The 26,438-nt window shown below is 38.4% G+C and overlaps 1 protein-coding gene across 2 annotated transcripts in view; it reads left to right on the top strand.

Annotated features, from left to right (window-relative positions):
• Window positions 1-4,427: 4,427 nt before the first annotated feature.
• chn2 (chimerin 2) overlaps window positions 4,428-26,438 on the top strand; it is a 346,878-nt gene continuing 324,867 nt past the window's right edge. Inside the window, exon 1 of one of the 2 annotated variants that reach the window (XM_048616382.1) lies at window positions 4,428-4,902. In XM_048616382.1, coding sequence (XP_048472339.1) covers window positions 4,857-4,902 — 46 coding nt within the window. In that variant the 5' untranslated portion in view covers window positions 4,428-4,856. Of the gene's footprint in view, window positions 4,903-5,334; window positions 5,401-26,438 lie in introns of those variants that run through there. The other variant, XM_048616390.1, reaches the window with a different exon arrangement.

Raw genomic sequence — 26,438 nt, 5'->3', positions numbered from 1 at the left:
TTGCACCCCCTCCAGTGCCAGTACATCCTTTCTCAAGTAAGGAGACCAAAACTGCACACAGTACTCCAGGTGTGGCCTCACCAGCACCTTGTACAGCTACAACATAACCTCTCTGCTTTTAATCTCAATCCCTTTAGCAATGAAGGACAAAATTCCATTTGCCTTCCTAATTACTTGTTGTACCTGCAGACCGACCTTCTGTGATTCATGCACAAGGACACCCAGGTCCCTCTGCATAGCAGCATGCTGCAACTTTTTACCATTCAAGTAATAATCCTTTTTACTATTATTCCTACCAAAATGTATCACTTCACATTTATTTACATTGTATTCCATCTGCCAGACCTTTGCCCACTCACTCAATGTATCTATGTTCCTCTGCAAAGTTTCACAGTCCTCTGCACACTTTGCTCTGCCACTCATCTTAGTGTCATCTGCAAACTTTGACACCTACACGTGGTCCTCAACTCCAAATCATCTATATAAATTGTAAATAATTGCGGTCCCAACACCGATCCCTGAGGCACACCACTAGTCACTGACTGCCAGCTGGAATAGCACTCATTTATCCCCACCCTTTGCTTCCTGTTAGTCAACCAATCCTCTATCCATGCTAATACTTTACCCTTAACGCCATGCATCCTTATCTTATGCAGTAGCCTCTTGTGCGGCACCTTGTCGAAGGCCTTTTGGAAATCTAGGTACACCACATCCACTGGGTCCTCATTGTCCACCTTGCTCGTAATGTCTTCATAGAATTCCAAAAGATTTGTCAAGCATGACCTGTCCTTCATGAACCCATGCTGCGTCTGCCCAACGGGACAATTTCTATCAAGATGCCTTGCTATTTCTTCCTTGATAATAGACTCAAGCATCTTCCCCACTACAGAGGTTAAGCTAACCGGTCTATAATTCCCCATCTTTTGTCTACTTCGCTTTTTAAACAGTGGCGTCACATTTGCTGTTTTCCAATCTGCTGGGACTGCCCCAGAGTCCAGTGAATTTTGGAAAATTACCACCAGTGCACCTGCTACTTCTCCTGCCATCTCTTTTAGTACCCTGGGATGCATTCCATCAGGGCCAGGAGACTTATCAATCCTTAGCTCCATTAGCTTGCCCAACACTACCTCTTCCGTAATAATGATTGTTTCCAGGTCCTCACCTACCTTCGTCTCTTTGTCAATTACTGGCATGTTATTAGTGTCCTCCACTGTGAAGACCGATACAAAATACTTGTTCAATGCCTCGGCCATTTCATCATATCCCATAACTAAATTCCCCTTCTCATCCTCTAAAGGGCCAATGTTTACTTTAGCCACTCTTTTCCGTTTTATATATTTATAGGATCTTTTGCGATCTGTCTTTATATTTTGTGCTAGTTTTTTCTCATGTTCTATCTTACTTTTCTTTATAGCTCTTTTTGTGGCTTTCTGTTGACCTTTAAAGTTTTCCCAATCTTCTAGTTTCATGCTGTTTTTGGCCACTTTGTATGCCTTCTTTCAACTTGATAGCCTCCCTTATTTCTTTAGACACCCATGGCAGATTACCCCTTTTCTTACAGTCCTTCCTTTTCACTGGAATATACTTTGCTGAGCACTTTGAAAAATTGCTTCGAAAGTCCTCCACTGCTTGTCAACTGTCCCACCATAAAATCTTTGTTTCCAGTCTACTTTAGCCAAGTCCTCCTTCATTCTATTGTCGTTCCCCTTGTTCAAGCACAGGACCCTGGTATTGGATTTTATCTTCACACTCTCCATCTGTATTCTCAATTCTCAATACTGTGATCACTCCTTCCAAGAGGATCCCTAACTATGAGGTCATTAATTCTTCCTGTCTTATTACACAGGACCAGATCTAGGATAGCTTGCTCCCTCGTCGGTTCCATTACATACTGTTCAAGAAAACTATCACGGATACACTCAACGAACTCCTCCTCAAGGCTACCCTGACCGAGCTGGTTCGACCAATCTACATGTAGATTAAAATCCCCCATGATAATTGCCGTAGGATTTTTACAGGCATTAGTTATTTCTTTGTTTATTGCCCGCCCCAGTGTGATGTTATTATTTGGTGGCCTATAGACTGCGCCTATCAGTGACTTTTTCCTCTTAGAATTTCTAATTTCCACCGAAATGGATTCAACCTCATTCTCCATAGAGCCTATATCATCTCTCAGCACCGCCCTGATGTCGTCCTTGAATATCAGAGCTACACCACCTCCCTTACCTTCCTGTCTGTCCTTCCGAATAGGCTGGTACCCTTGGATATTTAACTCCCAGTCGTGACCATCCTGTAACCATGTCTCCGTAACGGCTACCAAATCATGTTCATTCGTGATGATTTGTGCCGTTAACTCATCAACCTTGTTACGAATGCTACGAGCATTCAGGTAAAGTGCCTTTATGCTAGCTTTCTTACCCTCATGATTTTCAACATCTCTAATAATATCTCCTGAGTTATCCTTCCTTTTTGCTTCTTTCACAGTCTGCCTTGAACTTAAACCCTCCTGCACACATGCTAACCTGCTGCTTACCTTTTCATTTACCATCATACTCCCTGTCGTTTTCCCTTTCCCTTTCCCCCAAATCACTAGTTTAAAGTCCTAGTGACCGTCCTATTTATCCTTTTTGCTAGAACACTGGTTCCAGATCGGTTCAGGTGGAGACCGTCCCATCGGTACAGATCCCTCCGGTTACAAAACTGATGCCAATGCCCCATGAAATGGAACCCCTCTTTCCCACACCACTCCCTTAGCTACATGTTTACTTCCCTAATTTTCTTATCCCTAAGCCAATTTGCACGTGGCTCGGGCAGTAATCTGGAGATTATGACCCTCGAGGACCTGTTCCTTAATTTCGTTCCTCGTGCTTGATAATTCCCAAACAAGTCCTCCATCCTAGCCTTGCCTATGTTGTTAGTCCCAACGTGGACCACAACAACTGGATCCTCCCTTCAGTGATCCTCCAGACCCTTCAATCCAACTCGTCCATACCGACCAGATATCCTAAATTAATCTAGTCCCATTTGCCAGGATTTGGACTATGTCCCTCTAAATCCATCCAATTCATTTATGCATCCAGATGTCTTTTAAATGTTGTAATTGTACCTGCCTCCACCAGTTCCTCTCATTCTGTACATGCACCACCCTCTGCATGAAAAAGTTGCCCCTTAGTTCCTATTTAAATCTTGCCCCTCTCATCTTAAACCTATGCCCTCTAGTTTTGGACTCCCCTACCGGGGGAAAAGACATTGACTATTCACCCTATCTATGCCCCTTATGATTTTATCACATTCTATAAGGTCATCCCTCAGCCTCTGATGCTCCAGGGAAAATAGCCCCAGTCTATTCAGCCTCTCTCTGTAGCTTACACAACAACACTTGCTGAAATATGTGCAGTCCATTTTTTGGTTAGAGCAATGTAATTAATTTATGAACTTGATGGTCAGATTTGTTGCCATACCGCTCTCATGAACAGCTTCTGGTAATTGCTGTCCACCAAGAAGGAGTTCAAACCAAAGTTCAAGATTGTGGTGGTTTTCCATCACCAGCTATTGTCATTATTGTTTAAGGAATGGAAGGCATAAAACAATATCTCTTTTTATCCAGGATGATACATCTGGCAATGAAAATTTGAAACTAAGTTAACATTTGGTGGTAGACTTAGAAATCTTAAAACCTCAACCATTACTTTGTTAAAACTTATGAAGTAATTTTGCGCATGATCCTCTGTGGCCGAATTTTGTTTAATTTCACTGGGGTTTAAAATTGTGAGCAGACTACACTGACTAAGCAGAAATTCTGCAAGTTGATTTTGTTTGGTTTAACATTTTTTAAAGATGATGTTAGAATTTTCTTGCCATATTGCCTTAAATACCATATATATGAGAAATGAGGGACAGTCCATATCCCTTCCCAGAAGCGGAGATGAATTAAATTGATTTCTATTAATTTAACAAAAGACTTTTAAGAAGTTATTCTAAAAGTTGGCTGAAACGCATGAGCAAAATATCAGGGAAAAGCATGAGACATTTAATAAATTACTTTGCAGGGATTTATTGGACGCACAACAAATAAACTCTAGGAAAGAAAATAGCTCCAATCAGCTCCGAGCTGCTGCAGAAGCTGAGTTGCGATCGCGGTGTATGACGGAAGTTGTAGTTCGTCAGTACCCTTTCTGCTTCACGTGCCATAGAGCTGTCGGAAACAGGGGAACTACAAATTCCAGAAGGCGCTGCGATCGAGTAGACTGTCCAGCAGATTCCACTGTTTGCAGCCTCCGGTCGGGCTGGCGACAATGTTCCTCTGCTTTGGGTTTTACACATGGTAACGTGTGGCCACAGTGTTGTGAAACTGTTGGAAATGGCGTTGGCGATTGGTTGTAACCTTCGCATTTCAAAAAGACCTTCCTCGTATTTGTAAGAGTCTTTGTGGTTCATTTGGTGTGCGCGTTGTTTTCTCTGTCCTGGGGTTTTATTTTGCCAAGTGGTTCTTAATGCCTGTGTTGGATATGAACCGCCCTGCCACAGTTTTTAAATCAACAGTTAAATAGGCAAACAGCTCTGTCACAGTGATTACAGCGCTCCCTACTTTTCTACACCGATCATCGAGTTGGAAACGTTGTATCGCAACCTCCCTGTCTCTGTTGGAGACGTTGTATCGCAGTGTCTGTCCACGACTTGCACAGAAGGTCTGCCCCAAGAGGGGGAGTTTGAAGAAAAACGCGTTCAGGCAACACACTTCGAATTTGACAGTTCAGGAAGTGGTTTGAAATGGGTAATACCGCCACAACATGTAGAAGACCATCGATCTGTCAGCATTAAATTTTAATAAAATTTAAAGAAGAAACACCTCGAAAATGGCATCAAGTAACTCGAGTTTGTCTGGCTCATCGGTTTCGTCAGGTAAGGAAGGAGAAAACAAAATGACAGGTTAAGATGTTCAAGTAGGTTCAAGTAGATGACACGCGAATTGAATGCATTAAAACACATTGGTAGCGATGCTTGCTGAGGACGTCTGACATTTTTGTTTAAAGATCTAATCCATGGTAACGTTATTGCCTGGAATGATACCGTGTTTTTTTTAAAACATTAAATATCATAGTCAAAAAACATTGAGATCGCTTCTTTAGTAATAACAGCTTTTTGGCCTAGTTGTACATTGTTTTGATCATTTATGTTAAAAGTCGCTGATAACTTACTACGTGGCCCCACCCTCTTACCCTCTTCACCCCATAAAGCATGACTTATCTCAGCAACATTTATAACCATAGCTGGTTAGCATTTATAACCGTATGCACATACTTTAGTGTAGTGGCAATAAATGGTTATTTTAGAAGTAATTCTAGTCTGGTGTATACAGCTGCAATTCTTCATTAAGTCTTTCTCAAACAATAATCATGGGTGACTATCAAATGAGTAACATGAGTTGTATTACGTATTCATTCAAACCTTATTACTAGTGTTAAATTAAACCTTTTAATGTAAATGTTCTGATAACAATAATTATCACATTTTAAAAAATTTAAAGTTTGAAATACTTTGATTTGAGTGATACAATAATATTTTAATCTGATTCATCAGTGCATTGTGATTGAAATGACATATAGATGTGAGTAAATGCATAGTTTCTGATTAAGATTGAAGTTCTTGCTTAGGTGATGAATGCTAAGCACTTCTCAAGGTGCTTGGTCACAACTTCACACCAAAAAATTGAAATTTTGAAAATTTATCAGTAGTTGGCAACTTGTTAGAAAAATCAGAAAATATTACAGCCATAGTAAATCATTGCAAAATTTTTGTGCTGTCGTTAATATTATGCACAGATGAGTCTTTAAAATGTGGAAGAGGTGTTGAAGTGGAGAGTAGATAAGCTAATTTTAATTAAAATGGTCAAAGTTACCAGCTTAATGTTGATCACCTTCCTACTCACTTGATTTGTATGAAAAATAATGATGATTAATAGATAAAATGGTCTAATTTAGAGATTTCTGTTTTAAATTGAAGCTGTAACATGGTTCTTAACTATTTAAAATCAATTTTAGTAGTATAGTGAAGAATTAATGCCTGGTATGTCTAAATGTAAAGCTTGAATTGCTTTCTAAATTAGGAGTATAACAATAAATCTAATAGTGTTAATATGACTTGAAATGCACTTTATTTTTTCTTACACTCTCATGTTGCCCTATTTTTATTTGTAGACACTGTGTATAGTTTGTAACCTATGATTGACCAGTTGTATAAAACACGTCACTTCTCTTGAAAAGAGAAAATGCCTCAACCTAATATTGCAAATCTCAAAAAATCATTGGTATGTTGGTTAATGCATTTATCAGGAAGTAATTTTGTGAATTTATGGACTCTCTCTCTGAAGCATTGAGCATTTCTGAAGCTTGCTTACTTTATTATTTCTAGGAAGTGTGAGTAAGAGTTTGGCACCTAGCCATGATAACAGCATGGATTGGCAACTTGATGTGTTAAATTTGTGCCGCTGGTACGACCCTATGTTTGGGATTTATTCTAAAAATATAATAAAGAACTGCATGAAGTTGCATTTATGTTGACCAAAATAATTTGTATATGATCATGTATTCTTTAAAACATCTCCACTCTGTAGCGGGGGTCACTGCATGTTTATACTAAAAACTGAACTGAGCCTGCAGTGTAGTTTTGCTTCTTATAGAAAATGCAACTTTACTGTTATTTCTCTAAGCAAGACATAACTGCTTTATTACCACCGAGCTTTGTGTCAAAGGAAATTCTGATTGCTCCAAACTTTATCTTTGAATGTGAATAAATAAACAGATTGCAAAACTTTATTTTACAGTCTGACACCACAATGAGTCAGTTGGGAGTGTATTTTGGCACATTGAGAGAAACTATTATTTCTCACACTTATGCCGCATTCAACTTTTTTGTATAGATATGTTTAGTTTTATTTTAATAATGCTTTAGCTAAATTAACAGTGCAGCACTGCTTGGTTAAAACAAAATTCTGCACAAGTAGCCATAATTGAATACTGTTTTCCCAGAAGTGACAGTATGAAAGATGTTATAATGACAGTTGACTATCCATCTGCACCTTTTTTGGTGGAAGACTCCAATTCACACAGCACTTACACAATTTTGTGAAGTGAAGGGGTATAATCAATCCAAGACTTAAAGTAATTGGTGTCTCTCGAGTCATCCATGGTACAGAGGCAATAAACAACAAGGTATACTGAATTCACAAGGCAAAGGCCAAGAATTATGGATTCAAATGTGTTCTTGTGAGTGCACTGTTCACATGGTGTATAGGAATTATGTATGACTGTTTAAAATCATTGCATCATTTTTATTGTAATAACAATGTCTGCTTCAAAAAGAATTTCACTCCCTTGTGTGCTCGCTCTCTCTCTCTCTCTCAACATTCTGAGTTTCATTATTTTCATTTGAGATATAAGTATTTAGCTACGATCTGTAAATTGTAATATTATAGTAACTTGATACTATTTTTGTTGCAGTACCTTTTCATATACAATATCAATGTGCAAAAAGAGACATTCAAGTTTTTTTTTTGTATCAACTGCATTCTTGCTGATCAATACAAACGCAATTTCTTTTCATATCTGGAATGATTTTCTGAACAAGGAGCCTAGGTCTCTGCCAATATCTATCGTGAACTATCCAATAGAAACAAAAGCAAAATATGGCAATGCTTGAAATCTAAAATAAAGACAAAAAGTGTTGAATGCATTTAACAAATCAGTCAAAATCTGTGGAAAGGCAAACAGAACTAAAGTTTAAGGTGTTTAAGCTACATCTGAATTGGAAAATATATAGCAATGAAATTGATTTGATTTTAAAGAAATACAGAGAAAGAATTATGGGTGTTTACATTTGGTAGATATTATGATCCGCAATTGTTGAACTGATTGTTGAGTTCAGAAGGCTGTACTATTTCCTGAAAGTCTTGCTCTCACCCTTGCCCTCCCTCCCAGAAACAAGATAGTTTTCTCCTTGTCCTCATTTTGTAGCCAGCGATCTTCACATTCAATAGATCACCGTCCTGCATTTCTGCCACTTTGATAATGGTACCACTAACAAGCACATCTTTCCTTTCCTTTCCTTTCCCTTGCCTATCAGCGTTCTGAAGGGACTGTTCTCTCTGGCACACCCCAATCCACCCCTTGATCACCTCCCAACACCACGTCCCTATCACTGCAAACACAAGGGAAATGTTTGACTTTTTCCCCTCTCCCTTCCCAGTGTCCACCATATCAAACAATCCTTGCAGTAACTGTGATTTTATTTGTAGTTCAATTTAGCACAGTCTATTCTTTGCTGTCAAAGCTGTCTCTACATTTGGAAGATCGCATACAGATTGTATGACTGCTTTCCAGAACCTTTTTGTCTATTCCACCTGACCCTTGAGCTTCGAGTTGCTTGTCATTTTAATTTTTCACTCCTCTTCCATTATGACTTTTGTCTTTCCCCCTCCTACAGTTGCACTGACGCTCAACAGATACTCCTAGAGCAGCATTTACATTGTTTGATTTGGCATCTACAATCTTCCAAACTTAACATTGATCCAAGATAGTTGTACTCATAACTTAGGCTCCCATTTTGTGTTTTTTGGCCAGCAGCTGTAAATAATAATTTCCAATGGCCAGCTACTCTAGACCCATTTTTAGATTTATTAAAAAAAAAATCGTTATTAATGTAGTTCCCATCATTTGACCACTTTTGGTTTCCACATTATCCCAGGCCTTCACTGTTCTTTTGCCTGCTCCACCTTTTCCTGTTTCTGTACTTGTTAAAATCCAGTTTCATTTCTTGACCGTTTCTCAGCTGGAAAAGGTTATCAACTTGAAATGTTAACCCGGTGTCTGTCTCTGCTTTTACTGCCAGACTTCCTGAGTATTTCCAGCATCTTCTGTTTCAAACCAATAGGAACAGTTGGTCATAGAAGTACAGCGTACGGCACCAACACCATTTGTCCATTGTTACCTGGGCTAGGAAGATATATAAAAACTCAAATGTATAATTTTGTCAGGAGGAAGGGCATTTATTTGTTGTCCTTGTGAGCTGATGGTAGATTTGAAAATCCTACATGCTGTTTGACGGGATAGCAAAGTTTGAAGTAGGAGGTTGCATAGTGCTAATTTTCTCTTAGTGCAACTATCAAGTAGAAGTATCTTAGTTTTATTAAGGGATGCATAGATTGAGCATTTTCTCTTTTCTTCTACTCAGCCCTTCCATGAGAGAACTTGACTGAGATCAGAAACTTATTACATGGGAACACTGACAAGAACAAACCGATCACTTAGTTGTAAATTGCATCATCATAGTAAGCTACTGCATGACTGAATCATAAATAATGCCTTCAGAACTATCTATTTTAAAAAAGTGTGTACTACCTCAATATTTTAGTCTTTGCTGCTTCCATAGCTTTTTACTTTCCCTTTTGTAAGCATGGTGTCTTCATTTAAAGGAAGAAAATGGGACAAACTCTTTGTAAAGTCCTCTCAACTACCTTTCCTGATCACAAAGTAACTTGACTGTAGTGGTAAAGACCTGTCACCAAACACACATTACCCTAGCATTGTGGAACAGTGTGCCCAGGTATGTTCCACACAAAAACTGCATGCAGTAATTGACTGGATTAGATTTATCCTGTAAGCTTCCTGTCAATTGACGGCAAAGCAATGGAAGGAGCCATTATTTGATCCTTGCTGAAACATGTACTAACAATTAGCCTTGTTATTGCTCAGTTTGGATTCTGCCAGACCAAAGCAACTTTAGATTGCAGCACAGTTTTGACGTTGAAATGACAATAAAGTGCTAAATATCAGAAAAGGGGAAGGTAGCTTCTGTCCACATCAAATCATCATTAAATCAAACGTGACACCAAGAACCCCAACAAATCTGCACGTGGAAGATTGTTTCAGTTACTGGAGTTGTACCTGACGTAATGGAAGATGATTGGTTGTTTGAGGCCTTTTGGCACAGTGTTGGGAAAAAAACTGCTGAAGTTCTTCACAGAATTCTTCTTGGCTCAGTTATCTTCAGCTGCTTTAAAAAAAAGCAATGAACTGTGGATGCTGGAAATCAGAAAGAAAAACAGAAATTGCTGGCAAAATCAGCAGGTCCGGCAGCATCTGTGGAGAGAAAGCAGAGTTAATGTTTTGGGTCCAATAACCCTTCAGTGTCAGTTCTGAACTCTGCTTTCTCTCCACAAATGAATGCTGAGTTTTCCCAGAAATTTCTGTTTTTTTTTTGTATCTTCATCTGCTTTGTTGATGGCCTTTTTCATTTTGCTTAAGATCGTTTGTGGGACTGATTGCTATGTTTCTTGAGTGCACAACTCTGCTTTTAAATCATCTATAATGAAGTAGCTTATGCCAGACTACAGGTACAGCAGAATCTTGAAAACATCCAGGCTTGTGCTGAGAAATGCTAACTGGTCAGTATTAACCATCTGGAGCAAACAAGAGATTATCCATTTCTCTTTGATTTTCAACGGCATCAGCAATATTGAGTACCCCACCAACAACATCTTGCATGTGAGGAGAGGGGTCACCATTAACCAGAAGTTGAACTTGACCATCTTTATCACCAATGTAGGTGGAAATTGGATACTTTGAGTGAATGACTTGTTGACCACTCATTGGTTCTCTCCAAAATTTAATAGGTCTGAACTTGGGCATATATTAGAATACTGACTCGCGGCTTAGACAGGTCAGCTTCACAAGTAAGATGTGCAACACTATCTCAGAGCACTTTGTTCAATCAGTGTCCCAGCACTGGTCTCTATTCACCTGCTGCAACCATTGATGCACTGTGCTGGCAGCGCGCAAGATCGAGAGGACACACTGCAAAAAGTCACTGAGGTGACTTTAATAGTATCATCCCCTAGAATTCTTTACTAGCAAAAAAGGCAAGAGGCACAATGTTGTGGAAATACCATCACCTTTGAATTCCTCCTACTTGAACAACATCTTTTGGATATTCAGTACTTTTTTTTCATCATTGCTTAATTGACGGTCTGGCTTCAGTTCTTTGCAGTCGAAGAACAGAGCTTTCCATTCACCTCTAACATCCAGAGAATTTTTGTTTGCCTACAGTGGAAATTTCTTTTACTCATTGTCTTATTCAGCATGATACCATTGAGAGGGAATCTGTGGCATGTGGAATAGGACAAAAATGTGATTCTTCAAACAATTGGTGTCAAACCAGGTGGTATAAAGGCACTATTTACCTGATATACAGAATATGAACGAATGATTGAAAATACAAATAGAATTAAGGAAAAGAGATAAAATTCAAAAAGTATTTTCTTTTTTTTGTTTTAAAAAAGACTCAAACTAATTTTCTTTGGAAGAAATAAGACTCCAGAGTTAGAACAATTTTTTTAAAAGCCAGAGAAGTTGTTCAGCTGAAATTATCGCTTGTCATAATTTTAAAAATTCTCAATTCTAACTTTTTTAGTATGGACCATATGGACTAAGACATTATTTTCACTGTTTGAGGTGAGAAATATAACTGGGTAAAAAGAAATAGCAGTTGCCCAGATTTCTATAAATATTTCAGTGTTCTCTTTTTTTTGTTTTTTTTTAAATTAATTAAAAACAATTGTAAAATTGAGACTTTTACAGTTGAAATTTTTCAAATTCAGTTGTAGTATTTATCATTTAAGCTTTGAGCCATAAAAAATTAATGTATTTCATCAACATTGGAATATTCTTTGAAGATACACAGTATTTGCATCTTGCAAACTGACCATTTTCTTCAACTAGTCCATGCTGATATTTATGTGCTGATGAGCCACTTCCCATCCTGTTTAATTTTACTGCACCATTCTTCTGTTCCTTTCTCCCTCGTGTTTCTCAAACATTTTCTAAATATGTTTATGCCAGTTGCTTTAACAACTATTTCCATAACACATTGCACTTTGTGTTCACTCCTTAGATAAAGAGGTTTCTCCTGAATTCTCTACTAATTTATTGATGACTATCTTAGAATTGTGCCCACAGTCTCCCTCTTCTCAGCAAAAGGAAATATTGTTCCCATATCAGCCGTGCTAAGCCATTCATAACCTTAATGCTTGAATCTTTCAAAAATTTTAAGGCTTGTATCAGTTCAACCATTGGTTTGTACCAGAGTCTACACTTCAAAAGTACTTAATTCGTTGTAAAGCATATTAGAATATCCAGTAGTCATGAAAGGCATGAAATAACTGCATGATTTTCTATTTTCTGGAGTGAAGAGCTCAGCCTGTATGACTTCTCAGTTCTGATGTAGTTCTCATAAATTATCCTTGCTCTTTCTCCAGTGTCTGTATGTCTTCTTTATTATATGGGAAATGGAACTGTTCAAATTGATGCAGTTTGGTCTAACTCAGGTTCTTTTTAACATAATCATTATGCTTTCAGTTCTATTCCTATAGAAAGGAACATTAGTGCTTCATTTGCCTTTTTAAAATGACCATAGTAATCTGCTGTTGCTATTTTTAATAACTGTGTATTTGTACCCGAAGATCCACTCCATTTAGGCACTTACTTTTCTATGGAATATCTTTTTTTTTCCTTTTGCTAAAATGTACCATCACACACGTATTTGTAATGAAGCTCATTTTCCATTTGCATGCTCATTTTGCAAATATGTTAATATCTTCTGTTTTTTCACAGACTTCCTTTATTAGCTAAACTTCTCCATTTGGTGTCCTCTGTAAATGTTGGAACTCTATTTCTGATTTCCAAATCCAAATTGTTCATTATAAATAGTGAACAATGGTCATCTGTGCACCTTCCCTGAAGAATACTACTTCCTGTCTTTTGCTGTCTGAGTAAATGCCTTTAACTCTAGTTTGTTTTCTGTTAGTTTGAGAGCTCGCTATGTTTTCTACTATTTGTCCTCTGACCTCACATGTTCTGACTATAGTCATGGATGCATTATGTAGTACCTTATCAAAAGCCTTTTGGAAATCCAAATATATGACACCTTATATGTTACCTTATTTATCTGATGTAACAGTTTTTTTTTCATATACAGTAAAGATACTGCCCTTATTTTTGGTCTGTAAATAATAATGGTTATGAATCATATTTATTTTTGTATTAAAAAATGTATTATACATGGAACATCCATCAAGTACTCCTAAATCAGGTTTGCATTCAGAAAGTAAACAGTAATGCTCCCACAATTTGCCCATAATATGTCTGAATCCTAGTTTTAAAATAGCTTCACCTTTTACACCAGGCTCATTAGCTTTTGACTGCTTTGTTATGATAAACTCTGAATCACTTTGTTTTATCCATTTGGGCTATTCTTGATGTGAATTAGATTAGAATTGCCCAAAGTATTGTCACGTAGGATCTGAAATGGCTAGCAAAGAAAGGGGAGCGTGTCTGCAATATTAACTGAGTCCAGATTTGAGTGAGGTTCCGTTAACAAGAAGAAAATGTGCTACTTATTTGGTTAAGTTGCTAATTGTTGATTAAGTGTGCTGGTTATATTTGATCTGGTTTGATTTAAAAATGGCGTGTAAAATGTTTGGAAAAGGATAAGTAGGTATTTGTTAGAGGCTGGGTGGAAATCTGTTTCAAACATTTTCCAAAAAATATAGTCGCAGAATTCCATCATCCTTTTTGTTCTATTACAATTTTGCATTTTTAAAAAAAAGAAGTACTAGGAAGGCAGTAATTGGAAGGAGCATATTACTGCAAATGCTGGAATCTGTGCTGAAAACAAATGCTAGAGATTGCAGCGGGTCAATCAGCATCCATGGAGAGAGAATAAGCTAACATTTTCAGTCTAGATGACTCTTACCAGTCAAAATTGGAATGTTGATTGAATGTTTAATAGGTTTGCTGGTATTAGAGGCCAGATTTCTCTCCGAGGAATGTAGTCATTTAGTCAAGAGTTAACTTGTCGGACTTGCTAGTACCAGGTGAGGTCAAGAATCCAATTCAGGCTTCAGTGTTCAATCTTTCAAACAAACCCAGATCAGCTGTGATATTACTAATAGTCATGCAAGTCTTGTCTTTTTCACTGGGAATGTAAAATAATGTTAGGTGTGTTCTGTCCAATTTAAATTGAAGATTTAAAAAAAATACGTATAATTAATACTGAATGAAACAGTCAAGTGACAACAGAAGGCAAATAAAGGCGAGCACAGAAATGCAATGCAAATGACTGTGTGCATCTGCAGAAAATAGGGCCTCAGGCAATCAAGGTGCAATCAAGTTCAATGTATTTGCAAGGAGAAAAATGTGCTTCAGGCAGACAGCCCTCTGAAAATGAACAGCTGTTTTGAAATGTGAAATACCATGCATAAACTAGACATATTTAGTAATTTCAGAAGTAATTAATACCTGCTTCTTAATTATTATAACTAGTAAATGCACAATTGTTTTTATTTTTAATGGTTGGGACCACTTTGGAAAATAAAATAAAATCAGACTTGCTTTGTTTTGTGGGGAAGTGAATTTCAGTGAGTTGGTGTGGTTATGGTGCTTGTTTAGAATAAGAAAAGCATGCCACTTCTGCTATAGACAGACCAAATGTGGTACTTCACAGATTTAATGCCTGACTTACTGCAGTATTGCTAATTATGATGATATTTAGTTAACTAGACACTGTAACAAAAGGAAAATATATTTGAGTTAAATATTCTATTTAATAAAGCTTTAAAAGGACACCTGGTGAAATTTTTTTCAGGACGTTTTGTCGCACAAAAGGTATTCAACTAAAGCTGTTCACATTCGCAGCTCTGAAGTTCAATGAATCTGCCTGTTTTTGCTAGTCAATTTGAATATACGGTTCAGAGCAGCTGAAAGCCAATCCTGATAATTGTGACTTGGTTTTAAAAGAGTGAGAATAAACTCACTGTTTTCAGGTCTGCCTTAGATTTTTAAGACCAACCTGTAACAGCGATGTCATTTTAAAAAATATTCCAGCATGCAGCACACTGCAGCTAATTCTGGAGTTTCTGTATATCTTTTCATCTAAAAATTGTTCTTGCAGACTGTAGAAACCTGGAATATTGTTCTCCAAAAGGATTTTAGATATGGGGATAATTGACCTTTCAAGACTGAGATCAGTAGACTTTTGTAAATTATACCCTCAAACGATATGGAACTAAGAAGGTTATGTGGTGTTAAGTACAGACTGATTATGAACTAATTGGATGCTGAAGCAGGTATGTTTGGCTGAATAGCCTGCATATTTCCTGTGTTTCAAGAACTGTTTTACATGATATTATAAGAAGTGTGTATTTTTATGTAGACTGTGGTATTGTGTTCAGTTACTGAAAGCTTGCTTTTTGTTCTGAGGTTATGTTGACTTCTTAGAAGTTACCAGAAGAGGTAAGTACGTTGCTCATAACCGGAGATGCGATATTAGCTTTTACTGGTGAAAAGAATAGTACTAAAAATAAATTCGAGTGATAAGGATGGGAAAAGTGCAGTTTAGTGTTGGAGATTCTAAGTCCCCTTTTTAAGTATGTGGAGAAAACTTGAGAGCTTGTGGGCTCCCAAATGCTTTCCAGTGGTCATGAGGAGTTGGTTTGCTGTAACTGGAGATAATACTCTTGCAACAGTGCAGAAGAGATTTGGAATTAGTTTGAATGATAATTACAGCTGTGAACTAATGTTTCACCATTTGGGCTGGAATGCATAGCTGCTGTAACATGCTACTTTCCTCAATATTTCATATTTTTTGGTTATTTGTTTTTGTTCATTCTGCAGCATCATTACAAGGGAGATTACTTTTCCCCTTTAGTTTTAACTCCTAGAAGTATTCTTACTAAGCTACAACACCACTTTAGGCCCATGGTAGATGACATCCAGAAACACACAAAGGCTGCAAGGAGCAGTGTTGGACTAGGCACAAGGCTGGCCTGAATGAATAACGTGCAAATTATCCTCTGGCCATCACCGTATAATGCCATCCCTGTTGTCCCGCGCCAATCATGCACTCTACCAACAATGCCCAACCCCCCCCCCCCCCGCGGCTCCTTGTGCTGTCCATGCCTTCACCCTAGACCCTGTACTAACTTAGTGCCATTCATGTCAACCCTTGCCTCACCATTCATCCCCCTTTGCTGTTACATCTACCATGTCAACTCACTGAGGATCTACCATGGACAGACCTCTGAACCAACGGTGAGATTAAAATACTTAAGTATATGCTGAAGAATTCACAATGAAGGAAAAAGTAACTCTAATTAATTTAAAATAAAACAGATAAAACAGTTCATTACATTCAACTACTTGTAATTTCTCTCAAAAACAAGCATTGGAGTTTATTGTCCTGTTTCAAACAATGTGTAAGCACTTGGAGCTATCAATAAGATTGTGAACTGAGAGATGCACAACTGTGATAGTAGAAGGTTGTGAAAGTAGTTTGTGCAGCACTAATAATGAGGACCAGTAATGGCTGTATAAAAAAGACAGTGTGAAATAGCAAGCTCTGATTTTCTATGAACACTTCGGAGATTTCCCCAAAATATTTTAAGACCAGGAGTTTTAAATGTCTTAGTGGCTCCTTTTGGTGGTTGCTTTTTGATGGGATAGTACAAATAAGTTTTTAAAACTTTTTATAAACTTTGATGTTTACCTTTAACAACTCCAAAGGGCACATTACTTCCGGCAAAAGTGCTCTGGGACTATATTGAAAAGGGTACCTTCTTTTCCATGCAACTCCACAAAGTGTGGACCTTATCCTACAAGGTGTAATTAACTTTTTTGTCATGTTCTACAACCCTAGCTGACCAAAATCAGAGAGGACTGATGACAACTGCTGCTATATATGGGCAGTTGCTTCCAGGAACTAGTGATGTGCAATTTGGAATCCACCCCCCCCTTCACCTACCTTGTGAAAATTGCAGGTGCTGTTTTTGGGAGAAGGAATTTGGACTTTTGGAACTATCTTTGCATTTTCTCATGGTTGAGATTCTGCACTAATTGAGAAAAGGTGCGCTGTGATGAATGACTCAGTTGTGGTGGAAGATTGAAGTAGCACTAATAAAAATGAAATCATTCACATCTTAATTATTAATTCGTAAACTATAATTATAGCAATGGTTTCACTTGTCTGTCCCAAACTGGTTTGAAAGAATTATGAAAATCGTGTATGTGTAGCTGTACTGTTTCTATCTGTTTTGCTGGGCACAAGTTAAAATGGTGACACTTTTAAAGCTGGCAGTGTTGTACGTACTCACTCATTGGTGCTTCCTTTCCATTTAAATCTGCATATATTCATGTAGTGAAAGAATTTTATTTGCTGCTTTTAATACTGATTCTATTGTCGATGTAATTTAAACCTAGTCATGTTTTGTCATTTCTTTTCAGTAGAAAATACAAATGTCAATATAGCAGTTTATAATATTGAAGTCAAAAGAAACCATGCTAGCAGAATAGTACACTACTGCTAAGTTAGATTCTGTTTCAACTGAAAGATCATAATCTGCCATAATTTGGCTAGGGAATATTAGGGCCAGTATGTTATTGTCAATGACATGCATGTTAACTTATCAATATTTTAAGACTCTGAAAACATCTAGAATGCGAAGATACCGTAGAAATAATTGCAGGTTATTTCGTACCCAGATAATACAGTGCAAGTGATTGCAATTCTTCTGTTAGCCTCAGGTAGTGCAATGCAAATGTCAAAAGGTTTCTTGTCCTTTCATCAGTTCTGCTTAAGGCTTGTTTCTTAAAATCAAAATGCAGAGGTTGAAAGGTCATGATGAAATATGTGACTGCTGCTGGAAAACGTATGTGCATTGAATCCCACACGTTATTGATTGCTGATAATACTAAATCTGAAGAAGTATATTTCTTGAACAAATGTCTCAAGGGTGAAGTATCCTGAGTACAAATTCAAATTCTGTACGACAGCAAGGGATGTATTTTGTTAGGAAACTTTGGCTGTGATGTTTGAGATTTTGAACCACCAATGCCCTGCTCATTGTGTGAATGTGCAGCATTGTGCTTGACAGTGAAGGCACCTGACTGTATAAACTGCCCCTTAGCTGCTTATAAACTAAGTATACTTAGAGTGGCTGTTCCTGCAATTTTTTTTCCCTGCATAGGAAAGGACTTCCCTCTATTCAGTGACAACAAGGTGCAGGGCTGGATGAACATAGCAGGCCAAGCAGCATCATAGGAGCAGAAAGGCTGACGTTTCGGGCCTAGACCCTTCATCAGAAAAGTGCTTGGCCTGCTGTGTTCATCCAGCCCTGCACCTTGTTGTCTCGGATTCTCCAGCATCTGCAGTTCCTACTATCTCCCTCTATTCAGTGCTCCCTTTTAGAGGTGTGTATGAAATTAATGGTTCACAATTTATTAGAATAATTCTGGTGCAAATTTTTGTCACTCTATATCCTTACGAATTTGTATTTAAAAACGTTTTTTAAACGTAGGAAGAGGAGAAGGTCTTATAACCTCTCAAGCTTGTTCCAGTGACATTCAGTGTGTTTTTGGCTGATTTGCATACTAACTGCACATTCCTGTCTTTGTTCCAAATATATTTTGTTGTAGTGTTAAATGCTGTCAATGGCATTTCTACCACTGTTTGCGTACATAGTGTTTTCCAATTTTTCCCTGAAAGCTAAGGCTGTGATTTTTTTTGTTTCAAAGAGTATAAAGTAACAAAAAGATTTAATGATACAGATCCAAAATAGTGGTAAAGGGACAAATAAAGAAACCTAGAAATGTACGACTAAGGAGCAAGTGTAAGCCACTTGGCCTTTCAGCCTACTCCTCCACTCAGGAAGATGATGGCTGACCTGATTTTAACCTCAACTCTACATTCCTGCTTACCCCTGATTATCTGTTATCCCCGTGGTAATCAGGAATCTATCTACCTCTGCCTTAAAAAATATTTAAAGATTCTGCATCCACTGCCTTTTGAGTAAGGGAATTCCAATGATTCGGAATCCTTTCAGAGAAAAAAATGATTCCTCATCTCTATCTTAGATGGGTGATCCCTTATTTTTATACTATGGCCGCTAGATTTAGATTCTCCCACAAGAGGAAACATCATTTTGACATGCAGCTGGTCAAGCCTCTTACAATCCTGTGTTTCAATGAAGTCACATTTGGCTCTTCTAAATTCCAGAGGATACAAGCCCAACGTGTTTAGCCTTTCCTCATAAGGCATTCTGCTCATTCCAGGTATTAGTCGAGTGAACTTCTTCCAATACATTAACATTCATCTGTAAGTATGGTGACCATTACTGAATACGGTATGCTAGATGCAACCTCACCAGTGCTCTATATAACTGAAGCATAGCCTTCCTACTTTTGAATTAATTCCCCTTGAAATAAAACATAACATTTTGTTAGCTTTCCTGATTAATGTCCTTGCATACTAACCTAACAAAAACGTGTCTTGTGGAACTGTGAATGGCAAATTTTGAATATTTGTCTTAAGGAAGTGAAGAAAAGGAAATGGAGAAAATGAAGAGTTAAATAGCTAAACTGACGAGACAAAATAAACAAAATTGGGGGGAGAAGTGGGGGTTGGTTGGGAACAAAGATTATGATTTAAAATTGTTGAAATTAGCGTGGAGTCCAGAAAATTGTAGTGCCCAGTTGAAAGATGAGGTGCTGTTAATCTATTGTCAACAGAGAGTTGGCCTCTGCTAAATAGAGATTAATGTGCCAGACAAAACAGCACCAATCTTACCAGAGATAGCAAGAACTGCCAATGCTGGAGTCAGATATAACACAGTGTGGAGCTGGAGAAACACAGCAGGTCAGGCAGCATCAGAGGAGCAGGAAAGTTGACGTTTAAGTTCTGGACCCTTTTTCAGAAATGGGGAGGGGGAAGGGAGCTGGGAAATAAATAGAGAGAGGAGGGGTGGGGCTGGGGATAGTGGGATAGTTAGGTGGGATGGTGATAGGTGAGTGCAGGTAGGGAGTGGTGGGGTTTGGTCAGTGGGGTGGGAGGGGCGGATAGGTGGAAGAGATGGACAGGTTGTGTCAGGTCAAGGAGGCAGGGATGAGAGGGAGGGTTGCATGTGGGGAAATTTTAAAACTGGTGAATTCCATGTTTAGGCCATTGGGCTGTCGGCTCCCGAGGTACAATCGGAGGTGTTGTCCCTCCAGTTTGCAGATGGTGTCACTGTGACACTAGAGGAGGCCCAGGATGGACATATCACCCAGGGAGTGGGAGGGAGAGTTAAAATGGTTGGCGACCGGAAGGTGTTATCATTTGTCACATACAGAGTATAGATGCTCTATGAATAGTCTGAGTCTATGCTTGGTCTCACCGATGTAGAGGAGGCCACATTGGAGCAGTGGATACAGTAGACAGATGTGCAGGTGAATTCCTGTCTGATATGAAAGGTTTGTTTTGTGCCCTGAATGGAGGTGAGGGGAGAGGAGTAGGGGCAGGTGTAGCACTGCCTGTGGTTGCAGGGAAAGCTACCGGGTGTGGTGGGATTAGTGGGGAGTGTGGAGCGGACGAGGGAGTCACGTAGGGAGCGGTCCTGATGAAAGGCAGAAAGGAGTGGGGAGGGAAATATCTCTTTCGTTGTGGGGTAGGATTGTAGGTGGTGGAAGTGGCAGAGAATGATACGTAGGATGTGGAGGTTGGTGGGGTGATATGTGAGGACAAGGGGGATTCTGTCTTTATTTTTGTTGGGATGTGAGGGCAGAAGTGCGGGTAATGCAACAGACATGGTTGAGGGCATTTTCACTCACCAGAGGGGTGATGTTACAGCCCTTGAATTTTGTACAGAAAACCATTTTTGGAGGCTTTCCCAGTGTTAGGGTTGGATTTAAAAGAATGGTTGCACTGCATATTTGTATATGAATCAGGGAAGAAGAGATGTTGGGATGATGAATGGAGTATTGTCAGTTCTCAGTAAAAAGATGTAGAGAGGGTAAAAGTTCTGATGAACGTGCCCAACCAGAGGGAGAACATTGGAGGCATGCAAGTGGGTCCCCTGAGTAGGGAGGTGAGGGGGGATTTCTGGCCAAATAAGTGGGCAGTGAGATGAATGAGATGGAAGAAGAGATCAGTGCCATGTCAAGCTCAAAATATTTTGAGATGTGGTGTAACAAGTAAAGCTAAGGACTTTCTCAGCACAGATTGACTTCCCTTTCTGACCAGGAATAGAGAATTGTGAAGATACAGCAAAGATTGAGCTTGGATGAAGGGATGGTGTCAGAGGGAAGTGATGGGAAGGATGATTTAAAATGCTACCCATGAATTGTTGAGATTGTGGTCCTTCATACTTGAAAGGAAGAAAATAAGTTTTGTTTTGTTAAAGCACTGGAGAGGTTGAATGATATCGAACTGTGAGTCAGGATAATTTTTAACTACAGTTAGTATTGCTGAAGAGATAGCTTGAGGGCACTTATCTGACAACACTTGATGTTGAGTGAATGTGGCTTTCAGGAAGGGATGAGGGCAGTCATTTAATGAATGCGAAATATCGAGGCATTATCAAAAACTCATGTATCAACACACCTCTGGATTCTTTCATCCCTTCGCTTAGATTTGATTGCATCTGATCCTATCGCTACTTCCAATTTTACTCCTTGCTGTAGCAAACGTCCTAGCACATCAATTAAAATGTCCTGAAGAGGTAAAGGGAATAATCGGAACAGGTGAAGCTATGCTGCCTGTTATGTCTACAGAATTGTAATAGAAATATATAGAAATCCTGCCGCAACTGTGCAAAATGCTGGTTAGACCACTTCTGGAGTACTGAGAAGCTGTAATACCACATCTTAGCAAGGGATATATGGAGCTTGGAGAGACTGTAATGTTTAATCACCAAAATGATACTTGAACTCCAAGAGTTAAATTATGAAGAGAGATTGTACAAACCCTGTGATTAAGAAGGTTAACAGTGATTTGATGGAAGCTTCCAGGTTATAAAGAGGAACAAAAAGAAAAGGGATTTGTACAGAAAAAATAGCAGGGGGCAATTTCTAAAACTTAGATCCTGAACTTTCAGGAGTGACATTAGGGAACTCTCTTTTCAGAGTGTTGGTAGTTTGACATTCTCCTTTTAATTTTTGAGGTGATATTGAAATTTTATTGCTAATCAAGAGTATTCTCAATTACAGGGCAAAATAATGTATTTAGAGTTAGATCATGGATCAGCCATGATCTCATTTGAATGTGAAATTGACTCAATGGACTAAATATCCTCCTCCTGTTCCTATGTTTCTGACATTTGGAATTTTATCAATGGGTAGGTCTTCCATTTTAAAAGCATTTAATTATCAAGTTAGTTTAATATTAGTTAATTTTGTCGCTACTGTATTAAGCCTTAATTACAGTTGAAGTGTTAATTTCACTCTGCTGTTAAATGCTGTTATCTTAAGATGTCTTTAACTCATTTATTTCTTCTTTCATGAATTTGTTCTGCATCCTTTTAGCTTAACAAACATGACTGTTGCACTTGCAATTAATGTTATCATTAAAGTGAAGTTAGCAGTTGGTGTAAGCAAAGCCAAGCAAAATCACATGCAGTCTAAATTCTGGATCACATTGACACACTTCAGTTTATTTAATATCGCAGATATAGAATAAATATTAACTTTTAATGATTCTGTACTATTCAGGTGAAGCAATATTTGTAGGATCCCAAGGTGAGTGCAGGATGCACAAAGGTCACAAAATCAAAAGAAGCAAAGAGAGCTGATTACATGCTTGATCAAATGGATGTTTAACAGGCTTTAGAAGTCAAAGCTGTGGCAAAGCTCAGTTGGTCATGAAGAAAGCCAATGTTTTGTGGAGAGGAAGGAACAATGATCTGGAGTTCGAATAGTGAAGGATGTGTGCTCGAATATACCGAGAGAACTGCCTCAGATAATTTGGTACCAGGCTATGCATGAGGTGGAAGAGGGACATTTTTAAAATAAGGAAAATGACCTTGAAGTTGATGATCTGGGAAACAGGAAGCTAGTGGAATGTGGCAAAGATAATGAATGATTAACTTTGTCTTGCATCACTAGTCTAGGGCACTGGAAATCAAGTCCTGCTATTCCTGGAGTCATCACAAAAGTTAAAGATTTTATCAAAGTATGCAAGTGTACTTGTCTTTTAGACCCAGGTTAACAATGCAGCCAGGTTTAACAAGGATTACTGTGTTTATTCCAAATAAAAATAAGAGTTTCTAGATACAGGTGAGCAATTATGAACTGTTGGTGTTTAAATCTGGTAGTTAAAATTCTAAGCTCCTTATAAAACTCCACCTACACATAGACAGAGACAAAAAAGTGTGTATTAAGGGTGGAGGAGGAAAACAACTGGGAAGAGTTTGCAGATCCCTGCCCTCAGCCTGGCCAGTTTTTGCAGTTCGTCAATATCCCTGTTCTCCAGGTGTTTTCTTCCTTGCAGGAGGCACAGAATGACTAGTTCACAAATTTAGAAGGTTCCTGACTTATTGATTAAAAGCTACAGCTTGCAGCAACTGGTGAGGGAAAGTAAACTGGCTTTAAGTATTTTTTCCTGCAGAGGGATGGAATTATCAGTGGGCCAGAAAACAGTAAGAAGGCTATTGTCATCGACAACTTGTCATCACTTCCAGACCATTCAACTTCTTGTTGCTGGTTGAAGCTGCTTTTGTACATACCTCCCAGCGCCACCTCTTCTGCAGTAATCTGTTCCTTATGGTTTGTACAAATAGCAGTGTAAACAACTCTGAAACAACAACAACAAAATGGAAAAAGGGGAATAATGTATATTTACAACATATAGGAACTTGTGGGAGAGCATTTGAGCCCATCAGTGTGTGAAAAATATTTTGGCATATGGTAGGCTGAGGTAGGTACCTTAACAGAGTCATTCTAATCTAGTAAGATGCAAATCAAATGTCACACGGCTATTTATAAATGCCAGTATTATCATGAATTTGCATAAGATACTATTGGGCAGTGGGGTAGAGTAATTAAGTTGTATTAACACAATAATAGCTTTCTTGCCTGTAACTGAATATTTGGAGCTCAAGCTGAGTTCTGGAGATTTGAACATGAGGCCTAGACTACTTAGATGCAAATAAAATATTTATGGCATTATTTTGAAGAAGAGCAGGGAAGTTCGTATTGTGTCCTAGACACCATTTATACCTAAACTAACACCAGTTATACAGTTTATTTGGCCCATGATCTCCTTGTTGTTTGTAGGACATTTTATTGACCAATATTTCCTCACATTTGAAAACCAGCTACACCTCCATAATACTTCAATAGTTTTGAAACATTTGATGGTATCTTCAGGACAATAAAAGGACTACAAATGCAAGTTTTTTTTCACAGGCTATGACATTACATTAAATTTACATAAAACAAGACATCTACGATGATGCAATATGGAGATTGTTATTGTGCAATGCAAAGAATTAAAAGAGATATTGAGTTGGAGATAACCATAGTGTTACAATATTCCAAAATTAAAAGCAATATGGATAGTATGAGTATGGGTATGCATAGATGAGTCTCATAGCCACAGCAACAATTATATCTGAACTGTAAAACCTAACTACATATCATAAGTAAATAAAGGACAGTTAAAATGTATTGTGCAGCACATTAATTCTGAGCTATGCTAACTGCAGATAGTATACTAGATTTCATACATTTGGACATGATTAGAACTGTGGGTGTATGTTAGAGATATTGTAACTAAATTGGGGTTTCCTCTCAGGATCTGAAAGGAGATTTGTTCATATTTCATATTTCTAACAGACTTCATTCTTACGCTTTCACACAATAATCACATCGTCAAAAATTAATAATTCAATTGGAAAAGAAAGTGGAAATTAGTTTCTCCTAATGGCAAAATTTTTAGCTAAGTTATCTTTATTACAATGTTTACATCTTTTGGTATTCTCCCATAGGATATGGGCATTGTTGGCTCGGTCAGCATTTATTACCTATCCCTGATTGCTTAAAGAGCAGTTAAAAGTCAAATACATTGTTATTGGTCTGGAGTCACATGTAAGCCAAACTGGGTAAGGATGATAAACTTTCTTTCCTAAGGATGTTGGTGAACCAGATGGGTTTTTACGATAGCAAATAATCAACAGTTACTTCTTGATCACCATTGGGTGAGGTTTTTTAAAAAATTGTAGACTTTTTTTTTGTGGAATTCAAATTCAAATTTCATTATTTGCCCTGCCGAGGTTCGAGCCCATATCCCTGTAATATTAGCCAGGTGCTCTAGATCACTAGTCCAGTGACGTAACCTTGATGACACCTCTTCTCCCCAGGTGCACCATGAGAAATTGCAAAGTATCTTGTGCTAAATCTTGTTTGTTATTTGTTTACAGGATGTGGTCTTTCTTGCCTTTTTGAACTGCTCAAGCCCTTGGGTGTACATATATCTGTAGTAATGTTAAATACAGAGTGCAGAATTTTGACCCAAAGGTTAGTGTCTTGATTTCTAGAGCAATCACTCTCATTCCACCTCTGGAGTTCAGCTCTTTTTGACTATGTTTGGGCCAAGTTTGTAATAAGGTCAGGAGCTGAGTGGCCCTGACAGAACCCAAGCTAAACACAAGAGAGCGGGTCTGTTCTGTTATACTGCTGATGATTTGAGAGTAAACTGATAGGGAGGTAACTGGTCAGGTTGATTTGTCCTGACTTTTGTGGACAATCCACACTTGGGCTAATTTTCCATTTAGCCAGTTAGACATCAGTGTTATAACAGGAGTAGAACGGTTTGATTAAAGACACAGTTAATTCTGGAACACCATACTATTGTTAGAATCTTGTCAGGGCTGGGGCCTTTGAAGTATCAAGTGCTTGCAGCCATTTCTTGGTATCGTGTGGAGTGAGTTGAATTGGCATCTGTGATGCTGGTAGAGGCTGAGATGGAACAACCACTCTGCAGTTCTGGCTGAATATAGCGCAATGCAATGGATGGTATTCTTAATGTGAAGGCAAGACTTGGTCTCCACAAGGATTGAGCAGTGGTCATCCCTTCCAATATTCTAATGCATCTGTGATAGTTTGATGAGGAGGAGGTCAAGTAGGTTTTCTTATTAGTTTTCTCACCATCTGCCACAGGCTCAGTCGAGTAGCTATGTTCTTTAGGACTTTGCTAGGTCGGGCACTAATACTAAGCTACTCTTGGTGATAGATATTGAAGTTCCTCACCAGAATACATTCTGTGCTCTTTCCACCCCCAGTACTTCTTTCCATTAGTGTTCAACATGGAGGAATACTGATTCTTCAGCCAAGGGGTGGTGATGGGTGATGGCGAACGTGTTTCATCTGATGACAGATACTTCATGGATTCAGTAGCCGAATGTTGAAGACTCCCAGGGTAATTGCATCCTGATTGTACAGCACTGTGCTATCATTTCCAGTGGGTCTGTCTAGCTAGGGGGGCAGCACGTACCCATGGATGTATGGTGTTGGTGGATTCTGGAACATTTTTTACTTCCCTTTTTGTACTATGCCTGCATTTGGTTCAATTGTGGCAGACTG

Source organism: Rhincodon typus, chromosome 2 (genome assembly GCF_021869965.1).
Source record: "Rhincodon typus isolate 14 chromosome 2, sRhiTyp1.1, whole genome shotgun sequence".
Classification (NCBI taxonomy): domain Eukaryota; kingdom Metazoa; phylum Chordata; class Chondrichthyes; order Orectolobiformes; family Rhincodontidae; genus Rhincodon; species Rhincodon typus.
Note: the sequence above shows the minus strand (reverse complement) of the source record. Positions and strands in the feature narration are given on the sequence as shown.